Here is a 25,545-nt window from a genome sequence, read left to right as displayed (position 1 = left end):
TGTAATTTGCAGGTCCATTCTTTTACCGTTATTATATACAGAAGTTACCTGTGCTTTTTTCCAGTCACTTGGCACTTTGTGGTCTTGGAGAAATTCGTGATAAATGCAAAGTAAGGGGCCAATGCCATAGGTACTTTGTGTAAAACCGAATTGGGATCTCATCCAAACCTAGTGAATTACTTGTTTTCAACTATTTCAGTTGTTTTGGTACCCCAGGGAAGGCTATTACTGTGTCATCCATACAGGACTCTTATTACTGTGTCATCCATACAGGACTCTTATTACTGTGTCATCCATACAGGACTCTCTGCAATGGTCATATGATGGTACGTTTGTATGATTCTCCTGCATGAGCGATTTATAAACTTGGAATTTAAAACTTAAACCTTTCTTTTGTTATCTTGTACTGCTAAACCATACTTGTCAGCGAATGACTGGATGGAAGCCTTGGACCCGCTTAGCAGTTTTAAATAGGACTAGAATTTTTTCTGGTTCTCTACCAGATTTTTAGCCAAGGCATGACAGGGGTTGTTGTTGTATGCCTCATACATAGACCTTTTCACAGACACATAAACCTCTACTAATCTTCACCTGAAGCCATTTGTGCGTCCTCTTTTGAACCGAGAGTACAACAGCCTTTGCTTCCTCAGCATTCTCCGAATTTCGTTATTAAACCACAGTGGCTCTTTTCCATCCTTAATCCTTTTAATAGGCACATACATGTCCAGAGCATGATTTGCAATCTGTTTAAACTTTGCCCATAATTCCTCTATGTCCATCAATCTGGAACTAAATGATCGCAATTCATTGTCTAAGTGAGATGTTAACAACTGCTTATCTGCTGTTTCTAGCAGAAACAATCTCCTAGCCCTTTTGACTGATTCATTAACTTTTGTAACCTTAGTCACTTTGATGACATCGTGATCACTAATCCCCATCTCTATACTGACACCATCGATAAGGTCCAGCCTGTAGCTACAAGATCCAAGATACTTCCACTGTGTGTGGGCCGCCGAACTAGCTGCTCAATACAGTTTTTGGAAAATGTGTTAGAAGTACTGACTATCTGTACCCCCTCCATTGAATCCATAGATATCCATTCTATCCCGGTAGATTAAAGTTACCACCAACTTGTAGCAGAGTCGATGGTTAGTGAAAACATCCAACAATTAACTTGTTATCACCTGGACCCCTTATGTGCAACCAAATAACTTTACTATCACACTCAATTTCAACCTCAGTAGAGACAATATTTTTGTCAACTGCAGTGAACACTTCCCTTCTGATGGTGTCCAATCAGTCTTTCCCATAAACATTCCAAGACTCGCTAAATATGTTAGAGCTTTTTAATTTGAGTCTTAGCCATCTCTCAGTCCCAAGAATAATTTGAGGTTGAGAACTTTCCTGGAGGGCAGTAAATTCAGGAACTTTGTTACGAATACTTCAACAATTTGCTGATAAAATTTTTACAGTCAAACTGTCCTTACTCCAAACACCGTCTGATTTCCCTAAATGCATATCAACTGGTCAGTGTTCATGAGAGTACCTCAAACTACCACCTAGCCTAAAAAAGTCCCATCTGCACCCCAAAAGTACTCTGCTACCCAAGTAGCTGCTTCCTTTGTGTAGTGTATCCCTGACCTATCAAGGGGAGTCCTACAAATCCCCACCCGATAATGCAAGTCTAGAAATCTGCAGCCAAGACTGTCACAGAGACAACGAAGCCTTTGGTTGAGATCCTCCACTCGGCTCCAAACGAAAGCATCACAATCCACGCTAGCAGTCATCACCACCTCCGCCAGCCAACTTTAAGAACTGAGGATGGCCTCAGAACCCATGTGACAGTTGTTGTTGGTGCTGACGTGAGCCACTACTGGCAGATGACTGCACGCTGTACGCTTGATAGCTGCAGGCAAGGTGACCACGTCTTGGATAAGGCCAGCTCAGCAGACATACCGAGTGCACATTGGCTTTCTTTCCAGTCCTGAATGCTATCTTCCGAAGGGGTTTCATAATGCACCTAACATTGGAGCACCCTGCCCCCATGTTTCTGCTCAGACCCTGCTGAAGGTACAGCCACCTGTTCACTCACAGGATGTATAGGCGATGACATATGGCCAGACTCCATATTGGCCTTGCATCTCAAGTAACGCGAACGCATTACCACCCGCCACTCACCCTGGTGGTCCACCGTGTTGGATACACTTGAAGGTGCCTCAGTAGAAACAATTGACACCTGAGGTGTCCCATGCAACGCTCCAGAATCTCTGCTACTGCTACACCTCGGTGCGGCAGCCTAAAGGTGACTGATCACAGTCAACTGTTGGCTAACTGTGGCCGGCTGCTCCTGTATCCACACACAGCAGGCACATGTCCTATCCGTCCTAACAAGGCTAATGGAAGAGTAAACAATACAAACTGCCAGAAATGTAGATATGCTTATCTAGGTTCCTGCCAGCTTTTACTGTTGCCCCCCTCCCCCCTCCCCCTCCTGGACATGTAAACAAGGGCCACTGATGTCTCAGTGAACTATGTAGCTGGCTGTTCAGAAGAAATAACAACTGAGCTACAGACTGCTTGAATTTACACTTATAGATGGAAAAAAGAAAAAAAAAGTGACGCCAAACTTCTTAAATACCAAAACTCATAACCAATTAAGCAAATATATACTATAAACAAAACACAGGAAAAGTTAAATACCTAACTTGATGCCCTGGAGATGTGTCACAGGCAATAGCTTTCACTGAACTCAACAGCTAACTACATTGAGTAAAATGGGCGCTAGTCTCAAAACAAACAGCTGAGTACTACTGTACTATTGACTACTGAATATACATTTACAAAACATAAGATTAAACTCTTAGATTCTGAGGCTAGAGGTCCATTGAATATTTATTATTTGCAAAGGTCATGGAATCAAGTAAATAAAGTGGCACTAGTGACTTCTGGGACGGAGAACTACATTGGAAAGTAAACTCACTCAAGACAGAAGATTGAAAAATATGCAAATTCTTGCAACAAAAATATATAGCAGTACTAGAAACAGCTAAACAATCAGCTGCTGTTCACTTCCACTCAGAAGTGAATTAGAATAGCACTAAACTAAATGGTGTGTACAACTGGCATGATGCTGCTTCTCTCCGCTCTGCTCAAAGTCTGGAGGAGAATCAACAGTAATGTACAAACAAACCCACAACAGCAAAGCAAAAGAAAATCTAGCAGCAGGCGAATAACTGTGTGAAAGTAATGGCATATGGAAATCTTCAGACACATCAACACAACTGGATGAGGAAAGCATGCGTACTTGCCTTCTAGCTTACATCACCAAAGTGTCTTACCAACTGAGTCCATGCACTCCAAAGCAAAACAACATTAGATGGCCAACACTGATGCCTCCATCTCAATATCAGTGTCAGTCCGGCAAGGATACTAAACAATTTTTAATGAAATATAAGTGTATTAAATCTCTACAAGTGTTCTCTTCTGTTATATCTAATAAGCTGCAGAATAAGAGCTTCTATTAAAGCCTTTCTTGTTCTCGATATCTTAATTTTTTATATTTGTGATCTCTTGTATTTTGCATTTTACCAAAAGGTGTTGTGTTTGCTTCCTTTTCTTAGCATGACGTATGGCCTGCCATTGACGCCAGCTGCAGATTCGTGCCGCACTGCTCGGCATGCTCTCACACTTATTGCCACAGCACGACCAGCTGCATTCATCACTACTATGGCTAGAGAGGTATGTGCATTTGTATACTGTCTCCTTAGTCTACTGCAAGTATAGCTTGCCAATGTATGTGACATTATACAACGGTGTTTGCTGAGTACGTATGTAAATGTACATGGAGATGAAAAGTGCTGCACAGTGACTATTGTTGCATTTCTCTAAGTTGTTTAATGGAGGGTAGTTTGAATGTATGGTTTTTGAGCAATAATTTACAAACATAAAGGATAAGTATAGCTTATGTTCCATTATATTCGTAACCACATGTAAGAACATTAAATTTTATTAAGAAAGTTGACATAATAACTAATGACTGTGTAATAAAACATGAGGGTGCAAGTCATTGGTTAAATGGTTGACAAAGACAATAGTTCCCCATTCTGTGAATTTAGCCATGTAACATAGCTTGTAGTATTGCTTCCAATTGCTGGAAATTTGTCCTTTGTAGCCAGCAGTCATAATATTTCAATCCTTTGGCCTAGACTGGCCTTTATGTACTCTTATCAGATTTAAGTGTAGTGTGTAACTTAGCTGCTCAAGATGTCAAATATCATACATCAAGTTCTTATCAAAGAGGTCGGTGCTTTGTGGTGGGACATTATAATAGCATACCAGATGTGAATGCACCAAAAGAATCACATATACTGCAGCAGGGATGTCATCCCCATATACCAAGGCCAGCCATGGCATGCCAAACTTCATGCATGCAGCGTGTGCAGGCTGCAGGCATGCCGAGGCCCAGCCTGTCACTTGGGTTGCTTGGTCCTTCTCAGAAATACTCAAAACAGCATGATATTTCATTTAGCATTGCAGTGTGGAAATTTTTGGTTGGCACAACTCTCCGAATTCAGCAGAATCGTTGTGTCAGCGCTGTTTATCCTTCACTATTTGTTCATGGTATGGAGGATGTTCACAGATCCAGTGTCTGTTTGCATAAAAAAATGCAGTCTATCGACCTATGTAAAATATGAAACCAAGTCACATACAGTGCATCTGCACTGCCGTTTAGATGTAGCACATTCACTGTTTTCTTCCCCTCTTCCACCTACTCACTCTCAAACAGTGTGGTGAGGTGATGAGGGAAATGTGTAGCTAGGCTGAGCACTTTGGCACTCAGGCCCGGGCATGGCCTGCGAGCTGAAATTTTGGCCACCCATGCTATGCCATAGGCATCAGTGTACCTCTTGAGACACATGCAATCGTGTATATGCTCCTAAAATATTGCCACCCAAAATGAGAACACTCATGCCCCTTTACACAGTTTTTATAAGATCTTAATGTCTCAGATATGAACCAAACACTTTTACTTGAAGAAGCACTCTCCAGGCTGAAACCAAAACTTGTCCTTGAACGAGATACTACCCCACTCTTCTTGTGTCGACTTATGATGGGAAATATGTCACATTCACCTAGATATGGGTTTCCTTTTTATACAGGGAACTCATCTGGTGGTTCACTGAGCATACAGAGCAACCTCTCAAAGCCACAGTCTTATGAGGTATACGTAAAGCAGAGACTATTGTGAGATCTGCAGCTATTCTGTATCATTTTGTTACTGTACCAATTGGCTCAATAGACTAGTATACTGAGTTGTAGGTTTTCACATTAGAGTCTCTGTGCAATTCCATAAGCCATTCAGTAGCGAGTGGGTATGGCTCCCGAGGAACTGTGGTAGGCCCATGCTGTCTTGCCATCTCTCCTTGTACCAGCCAATCAAAGACAAGGGACCACAGCTGTGGGCATGGTCACCTGATGACTGCACACATGATCAGTTCACCACAGCATGTACAGTGCCCCACACCTGAAGTGCCCAGCCGACACAGCTACCAGACATGCTATTCCTATTGTTGTTTTCGACTACAGATACCTTGAGAGACCTCTCAACTTCATCAGTGAACCTTGAGACATTTGAATTACTCACGGTAGCTGCACTGTCAGCACCTGCCAGCCTTTGATCAGACCCACATCCCAAAAACCTAGGAAAAATAAAATAACCATTGCATTTGTTGGCTGATAGGAACTGTTCAACTGATTTAGTCATTTCAGGACTTGCTAAACAAATGTATCTTCAGGTGCAAAGGGATGGCTGTAAGCTCTTTGATGAGCTGTCATGTATGGTCCACAATTCCTCAACCAAATTAGATGCTTAGACAAGATTCGGCGGTTGCTTAGGGTGGCAAAATTTTAGGGGCAGCAAAGGGTGGAAAAAATTAATTTCAAATCAAACAGTGAAAAAAAATTGAGCAAATGAGGAGGAAAAATTAAAACATCAAATTGTTTTCAGTAGCATATGGAACAGTTACTTAATAAGTCTTTACTTAATTTGATGAAAGCAGATGCTGAAAAAGATTGTAGTTATTCCTCATTCTAAAAGTATTTCAGTTAAAGCAGAAACGAAATAATACCACAATTATCCAGATGACCTAGTTTGATGCTTTGGTATGTCTCCAATCAGTATATCATAATTTCTAAATTCAAGGAAAAATTCATTCGCAGCAGAAAATAGTTCCAAACCTTTATTAGTCCAATTTCTTGCAACTGAATAAGTAACTGATGCCAAATTTGGTTGCACCGGTATATTCAGTTGATTTCTAGTTTAAAATGTTCATCCATTCTTCCTATTTCAATTGTTTTAGGAAATTTCAAAAATTAGGGACAAAAAATGTTTTTCCCCATAAAATGAGGATGTCTGGTCTCCTTAGTTTAATGATTTAATGTATAGTAGGAGATTTACATTGTTGGATGTTGGTGGTTGTGGAGGAGGGAGGGTTATATAGGGAAGACTAGTTGTAGCTTAAAAAAAGGGAGGGGGAAATATTTTTCAATTCTCACTTAGAATGCCAAAACACCTAGCAACAGCCCTGTCTGTACGCTGCCATGTTGTTCTCAGGTATTTCATAGCGGTTTATCGCATCCTGCAGATTATGTTGCCTGACCGCATCGTACTGCATTTTCTCAAGATGCCTTGCATGCTCCTCCTCCTCCTCCTCCTCCTCCTCCTCCTCCTTCCTCCTTTTTTCTTAACAATACCACACACACCATGTCCACTTCAATGATTCTCAGCTGAAATTCATCCTGCATCCATAACATCATTTACGAACTCGCTTTCCACTCAAATGCATCCCAGGGATTCTTCAGTAAAACCTAATCACTAACTCAAAAACTAAAAACCACTCAGTACTTCTAAAATAACAAATTATTTCTGTAATCAAAACGCACTGAACCAAACGAATGGCCTTAGAATACCTCACCACCTCTCGGTACAGTAGACAAATAATGAGCAGGCATACTGATTGCTGACAGGCATAACTGCCGAGGCTTATCCATGGAACCAAATGGTATGGATGATGCAGAATAGAGCTAGAGAGCAGAGCATCCTGCTGACCAGGCACTAATCTGCAAATCATCAGGCCATCCTACTCCTACAACTAAAATACCAGCTGCCAAATATACACATCCTTTCAGACTCTTTATAATCCTTGTTACAATATTAGATAATGTATCATGTTAACTATTTATCCATCAGCAGTTAAGACCACACAATTTCACTGTGGTAAAATCTCATATGGCATCTCCCCTCTGCCCTCACCTCCCCCTCACCTCCCCCTCACCTCCCCCTCCCCCCTCACTTCTCCCCTCCCCCATCACATTTCCCCTCCCACGTCACCTCTCCCGTCCCACGTCACCTCTCCCGACCCCCCTAACGCTCCCCTCCCCCCTAACGCTCCCCTCCCCCCTCACCTCTCCCCGCCCCCCTAACGCTCCCCTCCCCCCCTCACCTCTCCCCTCCCCCCTCACCTCTCCCCTCCCCCCTCACCTCTCCCCTCCCCCCTCACCTCTCCCCTCCCCCCTCACCTCTCCCCTCCCCCCTCTCCTCTCCCCTCCCCCCTCACCTCTGCCCACACCAAACAAATATCCCCTCCCCCCCAAATATCCCCTCCCCTGTCAAATCTCCCCTCCCCCCTCAAATCTCCCCTCACACTCACCTCTACTCTCACCTCCCCCTCTCCCCTCACCTCCCCCTCTCCCCTCACCTCCCCCTCTCCCCTCACCCCCCTCCCCTCCCCCCTCACCTCTCCCCTCCCCCCTCACCCCTCACCTCTCCCCTGCCCCTCACCTCTCCCCTCCCACCTCACCTCTCCCCTCCCCCTCACCTCTCCCCTCCCCCTCACCTCTCCCCTCCCCCTCACCTCCCCCTCCCCCTCACATCTCCCCACTCCCCCCTCACGGCTCTCTCTCTCTCTCTCTCTCTCTCTCTCTCTCTCTCTCTCTCTCTCTCTCTCTCTCTCTCTCTCTCTCTCTCACCATCAGCAAAGGTTCTTCATAATTGACTCTCCTTGTCCTCACAACAGACAGTTCCTCTGAGCCTATGATCTGAATGATATCCTTCCTTTCCAAGAATTATTTGTCTGTTACAAAAATGTGACTGTTGTGTTATTACTGGACAATAGGCTATTTTACTGTGGTAAAAATATGGCTCAGATTTTTGTTATTCTGATTGATTATAACATTTAAAAAGCATTTACAGTTAATATTCTCACAAAATATCTGTTATTTTTATGCAATTAAAGCTTAAAAATAATTAAATATCAAGATCAGGTCACATGATTGAAAATGCTCTGTTGACATGAAGACTAGGAGTAAGATGAAGCTACACTTATGTTACAGGAGTGTTTGCCAAAGTTATGAGGTGTTTACATACTTTTACTGCAAACAGTTCAGCTATTATAGATTTTAAGCAACAATAGAAAAGAATTTTGTGAATGCTCATAGTGGAAGCATTGCGAAAGTTGATTTGTTTATGCTCCACCCATTTAGAGCGGTGATTTGTGCAACAACAGACATCCTTTTTCCCTGCCTCCTCCAACGTGATTAAACTTCCTCAAAATTAAGGAATTATAGAACTTTTGCAAATTGGTTCATATATTATAACTAGATTGTCGACTGTCGATCATGAGCTATGACCCAAAGCACAGCAGACTTATTCTTGGTAAAATTTATTGCCGATTTCCTTAGAACACACTCAGCAGAGATGCTGTATGCGTTAGGTGTTCTGTGGTGCAATGGATAGTGCTTTAGACTGCAGTAAAAATGTTCAAATGTTCGAATCCTGGAAGGGTCATACATTTTTAAAACTCTTATGTAAAGTATTGAAATAGCATTAGCAAGAACCAATTGTAGCAGTTGTTTCAATTGTGGGATGTATTATATAGCTTCATATTAGTCTTATTCTAAGAAATGGACAACAGAGGATAAATGCATTTACTTTGCGAACAAACAATTCACTTTTTTGGAAAGCATTGCTGGTAGTGAAGATATCATCATACGTCCACAGTACAACAAAGTGTATATGAGGTTATACAGAGATGTAAAGCATGTACTACATGCGGGTGACATAAATGTAAGCTCTGTGATGTTAGTGAGTGTAAACTAACTTTAGTGTCTGAAGCAGACTTGCTTCATCTTTGTGTAAAATGACGAAACAATAAGGATCCTAGCTAGACAGTACAAAGATAAAAACTCTGTTTCTAATAATGTAAAATGTGTGCTGCCACATTAACTGGAAAATATCTTTTTCATTGTGACGTGTGTGAACAGCGATTGCAAATGTAAGCGTATGTAAACAGCAAGGGAAACATAATAATTTTCATATGTGTGGACTTTAGAGCTGTTTTACAAATAAGTTAAAATGTGTTTTCGAGTTTGATTCAAACCAGCAATCTATGGACATCGTCTTATAAAATTCAAAAGTTTAACACTCTAACAACTGAGCTACCAAAAACTGAGGTGTAGTTATGTAACATGACAATTTTCACTAGGAGTTTAATTTCGTTGACTGAGATCATCCTTCATTGTAACAGTGGGAGAGCATTTTGGAGATAAATTAATGTTAACTTCACAGTGCACCACATTTTTAATTCTGTTAGTGAACTTAAGCATTGACATGGTAGCAAACTGTCAGTACATTGCAACCACATTGTATGCATCTTATCATTCTCTGCAACCCTCAAAAACAACTTTTCAGGAGTTTTTGTAGATGTATTTGTACAGTGTGGCACTACACACCATTTGTAACCCATTTTCTGAAACATAAATTCCAAAACAAGACAGCACTGTGAATTAGCGTTATGACAGTAAGAGCAGCAAGCTAGCCAGTGACGTCGCAGGCATAATGTGACTCGAATGGAACATTTTAGTGAGCGTTCAAATTATTTGAATTTTATTTCTGTTTTTATAAAAGAATACTGAAATTCAAGAGGGGGAAAAAGCATGACATAATTAATCATTTAATACAATTTCCAGGAAACAGTCAAATACCCTATTCATTGTGATAATATTCATCATGATAATATTTAGCTTGACATCAATGAAACTTTTGTTGGTGCTTTGTGACATAATGAATTGTGAAATTGTATGGACTGAAGAATACAATGTTCCCTTGTAACCTTTTTCAGGTGGCTCGTTACAACACGTTGCAGCAAAATGCACAGACCTTGAATGTAAATTTAAGCAATTCTGTTCTTCACCGTGCCAAGACAGAAATACTGAGAGGAGTTGAGCTGCTGATTGATAAAATGCAGAATGAAATGGCTGATTTGCTTGTTGAGGTATTTGTATTTTGTGTTAGTGTGTTTACTATTGAGTAACTGATCTTATGTTTTTAGTCTTGTCTGCAATGATTTTGAACAGTGTTTGATACTGATTTGTTACCTTTTGATATGTAGTTATAGCTATTCTAATAACTCAGTATGTAGTATGAGACAATATGTAACTTCATTTGGTCATCACAGTCTTGTTTGAGACATGAAAGTATAGTTCATATATTTTACATATGGACTAATTTAAACTGATTATTTTGTGACACCTGAACAGTTGAAAAGACAGTAGCACAGGAAACCTTATGTTATAGGTGCTGAGTCATAAGGAAATGTGCTAACTGCTTTGCTACTACACAATTTAACACCTCGAGCTTGAACTTGTCTACATACTCACAGGCTGTTGTCAACTGAAGTGGGGAGGGGGCCAGGGGAGGGGGTGGTAACCCAACCATATATATAATAGTTGCACACTAATAGGTAAAATTGTATTCCTTTCCCATCTGTTGGATAACACTACTTTGTCAGCTACATGTTCAGTGTGTCAGATGAAATCTGGAAAGAAAATAAGTGCTGCATGAAAATATCTAGAAAACTACTACTAAAAATTTCAGTTCACTATGCATATATTGTTTATCGTGCCATTGAAGAAGCGAGGGTTGATAAACTCATAAATTTCAGACTATGTATCAGAATTTCAGGAAACTCATTGAAAAAGACTTCGGTGTATGACTTTGTTAAGAGGCAGCTTCAAAGCATACCACACTCAAACTTCATTTTAAGTGATGGTGTATATTTTATATGTAATAAAGATCTATAGTTAACGTTTTATAAAGATCTTATTAATTTTTGACTAGTAATTGTTATGTTAAACACTTACTGCATTCCTATACCATATTAGTGCATAAATATATTGCCAGTAGGCTAGGTGCAAGCACAGTAACTATAATTTTCAATTGTTAAGAAGAATAATTTGTGAGTTCTCATACCACTAAACAGTGGCACTCCTAAATCTCTATAGATATATTCCTAAATATTCATGTAATACAAGGCTCCTTCCTCCCTTAGTCCTTGCCAGTATGGACCAGTGATGCATGGCAATTGGTATCACTTGAAGAGAAGAATAATTTCAGAGGAACAGAGAAACTAGTAGGAGTGCTACTGTGTCAATGGGATGTATCAAAGAGTTGTTGTAACTATTAATGAAGGAGATACTAAGGATGAAAGGGTGTTATGACTTCCAAGTAATTGTCAACTTTTCTATGAAGGATATTTGGTACAGATATTATTCACGTCCATTTTTGTACCATTGACATAGGGTCTGTTTGTGAATTTTATTGCCATTATACCCTTATTCAATTGCCTTATAAGAACATTGACAAAAATACATTGAAGAGCCAAAGAAACTGGTACACGTGCCTAATATTGTGTAGGACCCCTGCAAGCATGCAGAAGTGCCGGAATGTGAACTGGCATGGACTTTACTAATGTATGAAGTAGTGCTGGAGGGAATTCACACCATGAATCCCGCAGGGCTGTCCATAAATCTAAGAGTAAGAGGGGGTGGAGACCTCTTCTGAACAGTATGTTGCAAGGCTTCCCAAATGTGCTCAATAATATTAATATCTGGGGAGTTTGGTGTTCCGCAGAAGTGTTTAAACACAGAAGAGTGTTCGTGGAGCCACTCTGTAGCAATTCTGGATGTGAGGGGTGTTGCATTGTCCTGCTGGAATTGCCCAAGTCCGTCAGTATGCACAATGAACATGAATGGATGCAGGCAATCAGACAGGATGCTTATGTATGTGTCACCTGTCAGAGTCTCATCTAGACATATCGAGGCTCCCATATCACTCCAACTGCCATGCCCCACAGCATTACAGAGCCTCCACCAGCTTGAACAGTTCCCTGCTGGATCCAGGAGATTGCCTTCATACCTGTACACGTCCGCCCACTCTGTACAATTTGAAATGAGACTCGTCCGACCATGCAGTATGTTTCCAGTCATCAACAGTACAATGTCGGTGTTGACAGGCCCAGGTGAATCATAAAGCTTTGTGTCATGCAGTCATCAAGGGTACACGAATGGGCCTTCGGCTCTGAACACCCATATCGATGATTTTTTGTTGAATGGTTCGTATGCTGACACTTTTTGATGGTCCAGCATTGAAATTTGCAGCAATTTGTGGAAGGGTTGCACTTCTGTAACATTGAATGATTCTCTTCAGTCGTCGTTGGTCCCATTCTTCCAGGGTCTTTTACCGGCCCCAGTGATGTTGCAGATTTGATGTTTTACTAGGATCTTGATATTCACACTGCACTCGTGAAATAGTCGTGCGGGAAAATCACCACTTTATCGCTACCTCGTAGATGCTCAGTCCCACGCTCGTGCGCTAACTATAACGCCAAGTTCAAACTCTCATAAATCTTGATAACCTGCCATTATAGCAGCAGTAACAAATCTAACAACTGCACCATACACTTGTTGTCTTATGTAGGCATTGCCGACCTCAGCACAGTATTCTGCCTGTTTACATATCTCTGTATTTTAATACGCATCCCTGTATCAGTTTCTTTGGCACTTCAGTTTATGTTAACCAACAGCCCAGTGTTTTCCAAAATAATTAAACAGTTTCTTATAGTTGTCAGAAATTTTCGCCCAAGAAGAATGATACCTTCCCTTAATGCAGTAGTCAGCAGCTCGTGGTCTCGCAGTCGCGTTCTCGCTTCCCGAGCACAGGGTCCCGGGTTCGATTCCCGGTGGGGTCAGGGATTTTCACATGCCTCGTGACAACTGGGTGTTTGTGTTGTCCTCATCATTTCATCATCATTCATGAAAGTGGTGAGTTTGGGCTGAGAAAGATTGGGAATTTGTACGGGCACTGCTAACCCCACCGTTGAGCACCCCACAAACCAAACATCATCTTAATGCAGTACATAAAAAGGTAAATATCTGTGTTATGGCCCAAGACAGACCTATTGGACACAACCAACCACTGTTATCATCCTCCACTTGTGGCATCCTCTGATATGAGATGGAGGGGCTCATGATCAGTCCACCACTGCCCCATTCCCCATCCTGTTTCTTGACCTTGGAATCACAACCAACCACTGTTATCATCCTCCACTTGTGGCATCCTCGGATATGAGATGGAGGGGCTCATGATCAGTCCACCGCTGCCCCATTCCCCATCCTGTTTCTTGACCTTGGAATCGCTACTGATTGGTTAAGCTGCTCATCAGTTCACCTCATGAGGCTCATTGCACCCTGTTCCATTTGTCCCGCCATGGAAAACTCCCTTCCCTTACTGGAAATCAAACCCGGCTCCCCCTATTAGGCAGAGGGATGTTAGGCTGTGGAGGCAGACAATGCATTAAATATCTGAAACCAAGGAAGTTTGAGGTTTATTGGATGTTTTAGAACAGTTACAGTAACTTAGGTGCATCTTATGAGTCCTGAAAGAGTTGTCACACATTGTATTTATTCCACCATTTAACATTTAAGTGCAGTCCTGATTCAAATGGTGTGTCATAAGTACTGTAATCAAATAATATTAAATCGCTTCGCTTGTACAAATGCTTTGAGTCACATTTCATTTTATTGATTGTTATGTGCCATCTCTTACCAAAAAAGAAGGAATTTCTATAAAACATTTATTATGAAGCTAAATGTGTTCCAGTGCCAAAATCTCTGTTTCAAGAAGGAAAATGGACAGACAGCACTTAACAGCTAGAGAACTTTCTGAATGTTTTAAGTAACTCCTAAATTGCTCTGAGCCACACAAAGATTTCTGCCTGAAATTCTCTCAAAAAGCTATCCAGATTCATAAGCAGCAAATAAAGAGTAAATTGTAGACAAATCAAAAGGCTAAAAAGTAACAAAGTTCATGGTGAAGATGCTGAACTACTGAAATTAGCTGTCAAATTTACCATAAAGGAAGTTCTGTACATCATGCAGAACCTTAGGCAAACCAAGAAAATTATTAAAGAAATAGCAGTTAATGTAGCTCATGGTGTCTCTCAGTCAAGTGTGAATGAATCATTATTATTTTTTGTGTGTATAAGTGACAAGACAGGCAGCATGAATAGCTGATTGTTTCAAAACCAAGATGTCCAAAAGAAAATCGACATTTAGGCAAAAGACCAGCAAGAGTCCATCAACATAAGGAAATGATAGTAGGTAAAAAAAAACCGAGACTGTACAGTGGATTTTTGAGTACAGACGTATATGGGTAATTCCACGTCAACTCACCAAGGCATCCCTGCTCGACCATCTCAGATTATGTTAAAAAATGAACACATGTCCCCAATGAACAATGGTAAATTTTAACATTCATCGAAGCAATACTGGCTGATATATAGTCATTTGACTGACTCCGTGAGCGACATTGTGCAAAGCGAGTGTGAATTTTTCGTTTTTAAAGCTCTTGTATCTAGGGCAAAAGTTTGTGGAAAGAAATGAAATTAGGACATCTTGTATAATTTTGTGTCTTCTCTTAAGAATAATAAAGAAAAGAATTTTATGAGTGGTATTCAGCCATAACATATTATGCAAAATCGCCAAATAAAATTGTCAAATTTTGGCTTCTTATGTCTCGGGGACTAAAGGTATGACAAACGTGAAACTTGGCATGTAGTAATTGAACAACCCAAGGTTCTCAAATGTAAAGTCTCACTTATGTATTACTTTTCAATACTAAATAAATTAAACACAAAATAGAAAGAGTATGTAAAAAGGGCAAAAATGCAGTATTTTCATGCTCATTATTCAAAGAACTGTGTTCTATAAAACCCTCCAAAGTGGGCTCACTAGAAATGCCATGGTTTTATCCACAATACAGAGTCCGCAACTCTTGGTTTAGTGGCGAGCGTTGCTGCCTCTGGATCACGGGGTTTGGGATTTTCTCTGCTTGGGGACTGGGTGTTTGTGTTGTCATCATCATCATCATCATCATCATCATCATCATTTGTGACAGTGGCTCGATGAGACTGTGAAAAAATTGGGACTTCATACGGGCGCTGATGACCACACAGTTGAGCTCCCCAAAAACCAAACATTATCATCATCCACAAAACAGTGTGTATTTGATTATCCAATGCAAGCTAGTAATGCTAGATAATTTGAATTGAAGTTGATCACAAAATTCGTGGCATAAAAATAATTCGAACCTGGTGTTCTACAATATTGTAAATGCATGCTGAACATGAAACTAATACACAATGGTTCAGTAGCACATGGATGTGGAATACAAAATTTCATTCAAGTATTGTTTTCCAAAAATAAAAAAAATCATCAAAAATATGATAAATCTTGTGAAACGGTGAAAATGTGGTGTATGTGACACTTCCTTTACAAATACCATTTTCTATGGAATACAAAGTTTTGTTCGCCTATTATTTTCCAAAAAACTAAAGATTCATTGAAAATATGAGAAGTTTTGTGAAATGGTGAAAATATGGTATATGTGACACTTCTTTTAGAAATATAATTTTCGATTAAAGCTTCAAAACCAGTCTCATTCAAAAAAATGTTTTAAGCCCCCCAGAACAGTGGGTTTCATTTCCTGCATGGGGCTAACAATACTACTTATATTAAAGCAAACTAGCCAGAAAAATCATGCTGCAAACAATGTTTTAACTTTGGATTTTTGTTTCTCATTGATTAAAGTCTTGGTAAACAAGAAACTTTGGTTGTAACCACTAAGCAACTTCTGGTTTTCTAATGTAAAATATCATTTACATCCAGCTTTCCAAATTTCCACAGAATCAGTTCAAACTTGATTTCTGTAAAAATTGCAGACATAGATCACATTAAATTTGCTTTCCCTAATTGATGTCAAACTAATTACAGTTAGAAAGAGCTTGTTTTCTAGCATCCAGAAAATCATGTTCAATTTTCCAATAACTGCTAACAATACTGTGCTCAAACTCTTTGAATCACTTCGAAGAAAATAATTTATTGACAAATAGCCAACACCGATTCAAAAATATTGTTCTTGTGAAACACAGCTAGCTCTTCATTCTCATGAAGTAATGAGTGCTATCGATAGGGGACATCAAATAAATTCCATATTTTTAGGTTTCCAGAATGCTTTTGACACTGTTCCTCAAAAGCGCCTCCCAATTAAATTTGGTGCCCATGGAGTATCATCTCAGTTTTGTGGCTGGATTCATGATTTCCTGTGCTATTGACTGGAGTGGTCTGTTATTCGCGAGTATTCTTAGTTGTTCGTCCAGCCTTACACCTCAGTAGTGTGTTTACATTTTGCGGCGTGCAGTTGCAGCTGTAGCAGTTATAAAGCTAAGTACTGTCAAAGCTATTTGTACACTGTTATACAGTTATTAGATTACGTTTTCAGGGGTGTTGCATGCTGTTTGTGGCAAAATAATGGTTTAATAAACTTTTGGAAATGTTTGCTTGTTGTGTTCTTTAGAGTTTTCTACGCATTGAAGCTGTTTAGTAAATTTCGAACTTTAGTTTGCAGCTGACGTTTCTTATTGTTTCTGGTGAAATATTTCAGTAAAATTTTCATTCAGTATTTTAACTTCGTTGAGTGTTCCAGTGGCTGATTGAATTTTTGGTTATGGCTAATAACTTTGTGAAGTTTTGTTGGTATTGGTATTAGCTGTTCTGTACTTGTATTAATACAAGTAGTTGCTCTCTTAGTAGACAGAGAATTTTGAGACCGTTATTGTTAGTTACGAACTTACGGGGGAATGCAGTGGGAAAGCCAGTGGGCATTCTAGTGAGATCCTCTCCTGAGAATGCAGAATCTATAGCAGAAATAAGTTGATAGAGGAACAAGAGCATAAGATCTGTGCCCTTCAGGTGCAGTTACAACACACAACAGAGGAAATAGGTAGGCTGAGAAGGGTGAAGGGTACTGGGGAATAATAGGAACTGGCAGTTGGCAAGAAGGCAGCTAGGAGGAGGAGGTATTCAGGCAGTTATACTTTATGTATATGCAATAGAGTTGACCAACTGTCAGAGTTGAGTGGAGAGGATCCTCTTGTAGCTGTAGGTGCAGGAAACATGCAGCAGTCCTCAGCAGTTAGGAGGCCCAGGTCAGTTGCAAAGCATAACAGCAAGGAGGAGGTTCTGCTGCTAGGTAGTTAGCACGGTAGAGGTGTGGGCCAGCAGTTGCAGGAAGTGTTGGGGGATAATTACCAGATCACAAACATTGTGAATCCTAGTGCAGGGTTGGCTCAGGTGACTGACAACATAGGGGAGTTATGTAAGAATTTTACGAAAGAGGATCAGGTAGTGATAGTGAGTGGAGCAAGAAACAATCTTGATAGGGATGGGGAATATTATGTAGGTGGCGACCTGGCAAAGATGGCTACTCAGACTGGTGACACTAATGTGCATTTTGTGCAACTGTTTCAGTGTCATAATTGGCCTTATCTTTTAATGTGGCTGTTGGGCACGTTAACATGGGGTTGCATAAGGCTCTGATGGGGTTACATTTCAGTGGCGCCAGTTGAGCCTATCAGTAGACCGTATTTCATTAGGCATGGCCTGCACCTCAATAGATATGGAAAGGAGAGGTTGGCAAAGCTTATAGGTGACAGTGTAGTGAGTGGTGATGGTGGGATCACTTCTGGAAAAATTCCTGTAGTCATTGGTGTTAGAGCTGCACCCTTTTTAGATTGAAGTCATCTGATAGGCATACCTGCTTAAAGGAAGTCCCTCTAACTAAGGGCTCACTTTCAGAGGATGTCATGTTTCCAAGCAGAGAAGGAATTAGCGTATTTCATCAAAATATAAGAGGTATTAGAGATAAAGTTAGTGAACTGCTTATAGATGTTTACTATGAAATTATTGGTATGTCATAGTACCACTTACATAATTTGACAATTCAGAGGCTTCCTTTACCAGGATACAGATTGGTTGTCTGTTTTTCCAGGCGTTACTTGTGGGGTGGGGGAGTGGCCATGTATGTAAAAACAGTACTCCATTTGAGTCCGTAGATGTATCACTGCACTGCACATACGTATATTTGAATGTAGTGCAGAGGCAGTTGAATTTAGTGAAACTAAACTTGTAATTGTTGTTGTTTATAGGTCCCCTGACTGACTTCAGAGCATCTCTTCTCAAGCTAGAGTCTTTTCTTGATTCATTTTATAGGAAGTGCCAGAAATTAGTTATTTGTGGTGACTTCAATATAAATATTGTATATGATGGTGCAAGAAAAAGGATGTTGGCAGATCTCATATGATCTGATGCAGACTGTGTTTTTTCCAACTAGGGTGCAGGGGAACAGTAGCACAGCCATAGACAATATTTTTATTCATGCTTCATTAGATGGGGTATTCTGTTAGTTAAAGGGTGAATGGCCTTTCAGACCATGATGCACTAATTTTAACACTAAAAGGCTTTTGTACTCAAACAAATGTCACATATAATTACAAACTATGTAGGATAGTTAATCCAACAGCAATAGAGAGTTTTTTACACCTTATCAAGGAACAAGAGTGGCAGGATGTTGACAGTACTGATAACATAGATGATAAATATAATGCTTTCCTTAACACATTTCTTGTGCTCTTCGAGAGTTTCTTTCCATTAGAACCTTCTAAATGGGGTACTATCAATAATAGACAGCCCAGTTGGCTGACTAGTGGGATAAGGATATCATGTAGAACAAAGTGGGAATTATTTCAAAACGTTTGAAGTTGTCACAATCAAGGAACAGTAGCTCATTACAAACAGTATTGTGAGGTGCTTACAATGTTATTAGGAAGGCAAAGAGTATGTGGTATGCAAATCGAAAAGCTAATTCACAGGATAAAATTAAAACCATATGGTCGGTTGTGAAGGAAGTGTCTGGTCAGCAACACAAGGTCGACGATATAAAGTCAGTTCGCAGTAAAAATATTTCTGTTACTGATAAATCAGATTTATGTACAGTATTTAACAATCATTTTCTGATCATTGCTGGTGAATTAAATAAAAATTTAGTTTCTGCAGAGACACTCATAACTTTCTTGGCAAATGCCTTTCTGAGATTAATGTCTGAAATACTCCTCTGTGATACAGACAAGGGGGAGACTGAGTCAGTAATTAAATCACTGAACACTAAGGACTCTTATAGTTATGATGGGGTGCCTAGCAGAATATTAAAGTACTGTGCCGCAGCCGGCCATTGTGGCCGAGAGGTTCTAGGCGCTTCAGCCTGGAACCACGCGTTCGCTACGGTTGCAGGTTCGAATCCTGCCTCGGGCATGGATGTGTGTGATGGCCTTAGGTTGGTTAGGTTTAAGTAGTTCCAAGTTCTGGGGGACTGATGACCTTAGATGTTAAGTCCCATAGTGCTCAGAGCCATTTACTGTGCCGCACATGGTAGCACTATATTTTTCCTGAATGAGTAAAGTACTCAGTGTAAAGCTGCTTTATAAAATTGGAGAAAGGAGTAATGTAGACAATTTTAGACCTGTGTCTATGCAGTCAGTGTTTGCTAAAGTTATTGAAAAGACTGTGAATGTAAGGATAATTAATCATTTTATATCACACGATTTGGTATCAAATATACAGTTCGGCTTTTGAAGTCAGTTAACAACTGGAAATGATATATTCTCTTTTCTCTGTGAGGTACTGGATGGGTTGAAAAAAAGGTTTTGAATGCTAGGCATAGTTTCTGATTTAACTAAGGTGTTTTATTGTGTTGATCATGAAGTACTGCTCCAGAAGTTGGACCATTACAGAATACAGGGAGTAGCTCACAATTGGTTCGCCTCTTACTTTAGCAACAGACAGCAAAAGGTCATTATTCACAATGTTGAGAATGGCTGTTGATTTAAGGTCTGAGTGGGGTATGGTCAAGTGGGGGGGGGGGGGGGGGGGGGGTTGCCCCGGGGATCAGTGTTGGGGTAACTCCTGTTCCTTATTTATATAACTGACATACCCTTTAGTATTATGGTTAACTCTAATAAAATATTTCTGTTTGCTGATGACACTAGCTTGGTAGTAAAGGATGTTGTCTGCAACATTGGCTCGGTTTCAAATAGTGCAGTTCATGACCCAAGTTCATGGCTTGTAGAATATAAACTAACACTAAATCACAGCAAGACTCAGTTTTTACAGTTTCTAACACACTATTCAACAAAACCTGACATTTTAATTTCACAGACTGGGCATATGATTAGTGAAACTGAACAGTTCAAATTTCTAGGTGTTCAGATAGATAGTAAGCTGTCGTATTAAGCCCACATTCAGGATATTGTTCAAAGACTTAATGCTGCCATTTTCACTATTCGAATGATATCTGAAGTTAGTGATCATTCGACACAAAAATTAGTCTAGTTTGCTTATTTTCATTTGCTTATGTCATATGGTATTATATTTTGGGGTAACTCTTCCCATTCTAAAAAGATACTTATGGCTCAGAAACAGGTGGTTTGGGCAATAAGTGGTGTAAGTTCACCAACCTCTTGTCGACCCATGTTCACATATCTGGGCATTTTGACATTGGCCTCTCAATATATATATTCCGTACTGTCATTTCTAGTTAACAATATTAGCTTATTCCCAAGAATAAGCAACTTTCACTCAGTTTATGCTCGGCAGAAATCAAACCTGCATTTGGATCGAACTTCCTTACCTCTTGTGCAGAAAGGTGTGCAGTATACTGCTGCATCCATTTTCAATAACTACCACTCAAATTCAAAAATCTTAGCAGTAATCCACATGCTTTCAAATCAAAACTGAAGAGTTTCCTCGTGGGTGAATCCTTCTATTCTGTCAAGGAGTTCCTTGAAAAATTAAGCTGATTCTTGTTATATTATTGATTGTGTTTACATAAACTTATGGATTGACTTTGTTTGGGTTCATACACATTTTATTTTTATCTGTTATTACTTTTATGTTGTAATTTCAGGTACTGGTACGTTCCATGACCTTGGAAATTTAGTCCTACAGAACTTGACATGTAAATAAAAAATTTAAAAAAATTCGTAGTAATTGACAGAAAGTCGTCGAGTAAAACAGAAATAATATCTGACATTCCCAAAGGAAGTTTTGTAGGCTCTCTGTTGTTCCTGATCTACATTAATTATTTAGGAGACAATCTGAGCACTCTTCTTAGCAATGTTTGCAGATGATGTTATTTACCCTCATGTAACGTAATCAGATGATCAAAACTAATTGCAAAATGGTTTAGCCACAATATTTGTATGGTGCAAAAAGTGGAAATTCACTCCAAATCGTGAGATGTATAAAGTCATCCACATGAGCACTAAATAGCATCCGCTTAGAAAATTTTAGTTATACGATAAGTCTCACAAATCCAAAGGCGGTAAACTCAACAAAATATTTAAGGACTACAATTATGAATAACTTAATCTGGAACGATCACACGGGTAGTGTTGTGGGGAAAGCAAACCAAAGACTGTGATTTATTGGCAGAATACTTAGAAAATTGTAACAGGTTAAATAAAGATACTATATACTCTACACTTGTCCACCCATTTCTGGAGTATTACTGTGCGGTGTTGGATCCGCATCAGATAGGATTGACAGAGGACATCAAAAAGTTCAGAGAAAAGCAGCTCATTTTGTATAATCATGAAATAGGAGAGTGAGTGTCATGAATGTGAAACACAAATCAGGGTGGCACTCATTAAAAAAAAAAAAAAAAGGCATTTTCTGCTGCAGCAGGACCTTCTCATGCAATTTCAATCACTAACTTTTTTTCTCAGAGTGTGAAAATATTTTATTATTACCCACCTACATAAGGAGAAATTATCATCATAATAAAATAAATCAGAGCTCAGACATAAAGTTTTAAGTGTTCATTTTACTTGTGCATTGCTCAAGTGTGGAACAATAAAGAAGTAGCTGAAAGGAGGTTCGAGGTATCCTCTGCCAGGCACTTAATTGTGAATTGCAGACTAATCATGTAGATACAGATGTAGAACAATATCTGAATTTGAGAGAATCTATCGTGGCAGTGTTGCCCATGTTTTGTTGGATGTGGTTTCTGTTTTTAAATTGACAAGTAATGTCTCAATATATTGTATTGGTCCATGGTGACATTGTCGCTACCTGTTCCAGAACATGAACTGGTAACTCCATTGTCATAGAGATCACACAGTACCACGAGTAGGTTTCTTCATTCAAGTTCCCAAGCCTATAATTTGGTTTCTTAATTTACATTTCAAAGCCTTGTGGTGGTGCATGTCTGCTTACAAAGCCATTTGCTAAAAATCTTATCTTCAGTTCCCAAATCTGAAAGAGTATCTCACATAGCTGGCAAGCAGAAAATAATATCAGTTTTGATTTTAAGCTTCTAAAGATTACTTTTTTTGTAATTTTTGAACCACTTTCTGCAGTTGATTTTCTGGAAATTGATACTGTTGGTTAGACGATGATACTGAGGGGAAAGAGTGTGGAAATGAGGTAGTGTCCTGGTACCCAACAAGCATCCTGTCTTTTGGGCCAATGGAATGAATGAGCTGGGCTTTGAGGATGCATAAATTTTATCAGGTCATAATTTTGTTTAGTTGATATGTCTGTAATGTTGCCTGTCAACAATTCATTTTCATATGTACAGGTAACGGAACAGCCAGGTAACAGATCCATCAATTTCAGACTTAGCATGGCTCCACATGATACTCTGGCAACAAAACTTATTGTGCCATTAGAAACTTTGATAATACCAACAGAGCTCAAGTGAAGTGGTACAAACTGGTGATCATCTCTCATACCAGCACCATGGTGCTTCCTCGCTATCTTACTTCTTGAAACTTTGTACTTCCTTAGATTTCTTGTTTATATAATTGATGCCATATACATTTTGGTCACAGAAGTTGAATAGATATAGTGTGAATAGCCAATCGCTTAGTTGTGCCACTAATCCCATCACATATGGCCGGTGCCAAAAGTGATCATTTCAATACCAAAGTTGAAACTGTTTTTGAGGCTACACAGGTTGACAAAATTCTTACTTTTTTTTTTTATTTTGCAGCTAAGACGTCACTGTAATAATTTATTTAAGTGATATTTGTTTGGTTTGAGGAAAAGTCAGTCAATTTTTGAATAAACAGGTACCATATCATGTTGACAGTGATCTCAAAAAATGCAGCAACAGACAGTTTGCAATATACCCTCTTTGAGTTAATAAGCTACAAAAGGATGTAATGTAGCTTGTGAATTTTCCCAGTGAAACTCCTGACCCCTGAGCAGTATCTTCAATAACAAACTAATAATTTTTAATAAGTCACTGGAACCTAAATTAAGGAAACAAATTACAGGCTTGGGATCCTAGATGAAGAAACCTGTCCGTATCTGGTATTGTATAACCCATATGACAATGTGGTTACCTGTTCATGTTCTAGAATGGGTAGTGCTAATGTCACCATGGACAATGTAGTGGTCAATTTAAAAATAGAAACTACATGCAATGAAGCATGGACAACAGGTTCCTGCAATGTAGTCTGCTGCTGTGATACATCTCCTCTCAATTTCATCTGTCATTTTTGGGTAATGTTAGCACACATTGCTAAGTTGAACATAATTTTTTTGATGCTTGAAAACACACTCTTTCCAACAGTGATTAGTATGAAATCAGTTATGGAAAGCAAATTATGGGAAAACAAACTCAATATGATATATATATTTGTAATTTTTCTGGAAATGAAGTTAAAATTGATTTTGCAGAAATTTGGAAAGCTGGACATGGACGATATTTTATATTAGAAAACCAAAAATTGCTAAGTGATTATGTCCAAAGTTTCATGTTCATTATGACTTAAATCGATGAGATATAAGAATCCAAAGTTAAAACTTTATTTTCAGTGCAATTTTTCTGGCTAGTCTGCTTTAATTTAAGTAGCATTATTATCCCATGTTGGAAAAGAAACTCACTGTTCTGGGGCCTTAAAACACATTGTTTTGAATGAGACTGGTTTTTAAGCTTTAATAGAAAATGGTATTTGTAAAAGAAGTGTCACATATACCATATTTTTGTCATTTCACAAAAATCATCATAGTTTCAACAAATTTGTAGATTTTTGGAAAATAACAAGTGCATGAAACTTTGTATTTCAGATCTTTATGCTACCAAGCTACTGCACATTACGTTTTATGTTCAGCATGTGTTTAAAGAGATACAAGAATACAAAGTTTTAATTTTTTTATGCTGTGATTTTCATACCCAAGTTTGATTCAAATTATCTAGCATTGTTAGCCACATTGGGTACTCAAATAAATAATTTGTAGTTCAGATCATGGTCTTTCTAAGCAGCTCAGCTTTGGAGGGTTTTATAGAGCATAGTTATTTGCAAAATCAGGTCAAAAATACCACATTTTTGGCCTTTTTACAAAAACTTCAGTTTTGCACTTAATTCATTCAGTATTGGACAGCAGTACATAAATGAAACTGAATATTTAAGAACCTTGTCTTGTTAGGTTACTACATGCCAAGTTTCACAGTAATCATATCTTTAGTCCCCAAGACATATGAAAGCCAAAATTTGACATATTTTTGGGCAATTTTGCTTGAAATTTTCCGGCTGAGTATCATTCATAAAATTCTTTTCTTTATTGTTCGTAAGAGAATACAAGAAGTTGTACAATATAGGCAAATTTCATTTCTTTCAACCAACTGTTGCCCAAGATATAACAGGTCAAAGGCACCAGAAATTGCTGTTCTCTCTGCGCAGTGTCATGCATGGGATCAAACAAGAATAAACTGTACCTCTATTCTTCGAAGAAACACATCTTGCTGGTCCTGAACATCTATAACAACAGAAGTTAGTTCACAGAGGATGGTTCTCAGTCCACCAGTTCCAGCCTACTGATTGGACACTTTTAAAACTACATGGATAGTTTTCAAAATTGTGTGTTTCAATTATTGTTTGATAATCTGTTATATGAGGAGTATTTGCATCACTACACTCATTAAGCAGATTAACAAGAAGCATAGGGTTTACATTTGTAGGAAATGCTCTTTTGTTCATGTTCATCGCTCAACTCCTAAATCTTTTTGTGTGTGTTTTTTATAGGTTATGGACATAGTGCTTCATTGCTTAGATCCAGGCCATCTAAAGACAAACCGCCTGAATGACATATTCCCTGCAGTATGTCGCTTCAATCAAGTTAGCCACTGTCCAAATACACGGCGTATTGCAGTTGGCGCAAAAGGTGGACAAGTAGCTTTGTATGAACTACGTTCCAATAAATGTCAGGTAAGATGGTTGCTGTTTCCTAAATGTAGTTGATGCATTGTGC

The 25,545-nt window shown here is 39.1% G+C and overlaps 1 protein-coding gene across 4 annotated transcripts in view; it reads left to right on the top strand.

Annotated features, from left to right (window-relative positions):
* The window catches only part of LOC126299335 (WD repeat-containing protein 7), a 324,063-nt gene that overhangs the window by 268,564 nt on the left and 29,954 nt on the right, over positions 1-25,545 (top strand). For all 4 annotated transcript variants that reach the window (XM_049991168.1, XM_049991166.1, XM_049991167.1 and 1 more), the window contains 3 exons: positions 3,621-3,738; positions 10,179-10,331; positions 25,320-25,502. In XM_049991168.1, coding sequence (XP_049847125.1) covers positions 3,621-3,738; positions 10,179-10,331; positions 25,320-25,502 — 454 coding nt within the window. The remainder of the gene's footprint in view (positions 1-3,620; positions 3,739-10,178; positions 10,332-25,319; positions 25,503-25,545) is intronic.

The sequence above is a fragment of the Schistocerca gregaria genome, chromosome X, assembly GCF_023897955.1.
Source record: "Schistocerca gregaria isolate iqSchGreg1 chromosome X, iqSchGreg1.2, whole genome shotgun sequence".
Classification (NCBI taxonomy): domain Eukaryota; kingdom Metazoa; phylum Arthropoda; class Insecta; order Orthoptera; family Acrididae; genus Schistocerca; species Schistocerca gregaria.
This window is presented reverse-complemented; position numbering and strand designations above follow the sequence as displayed.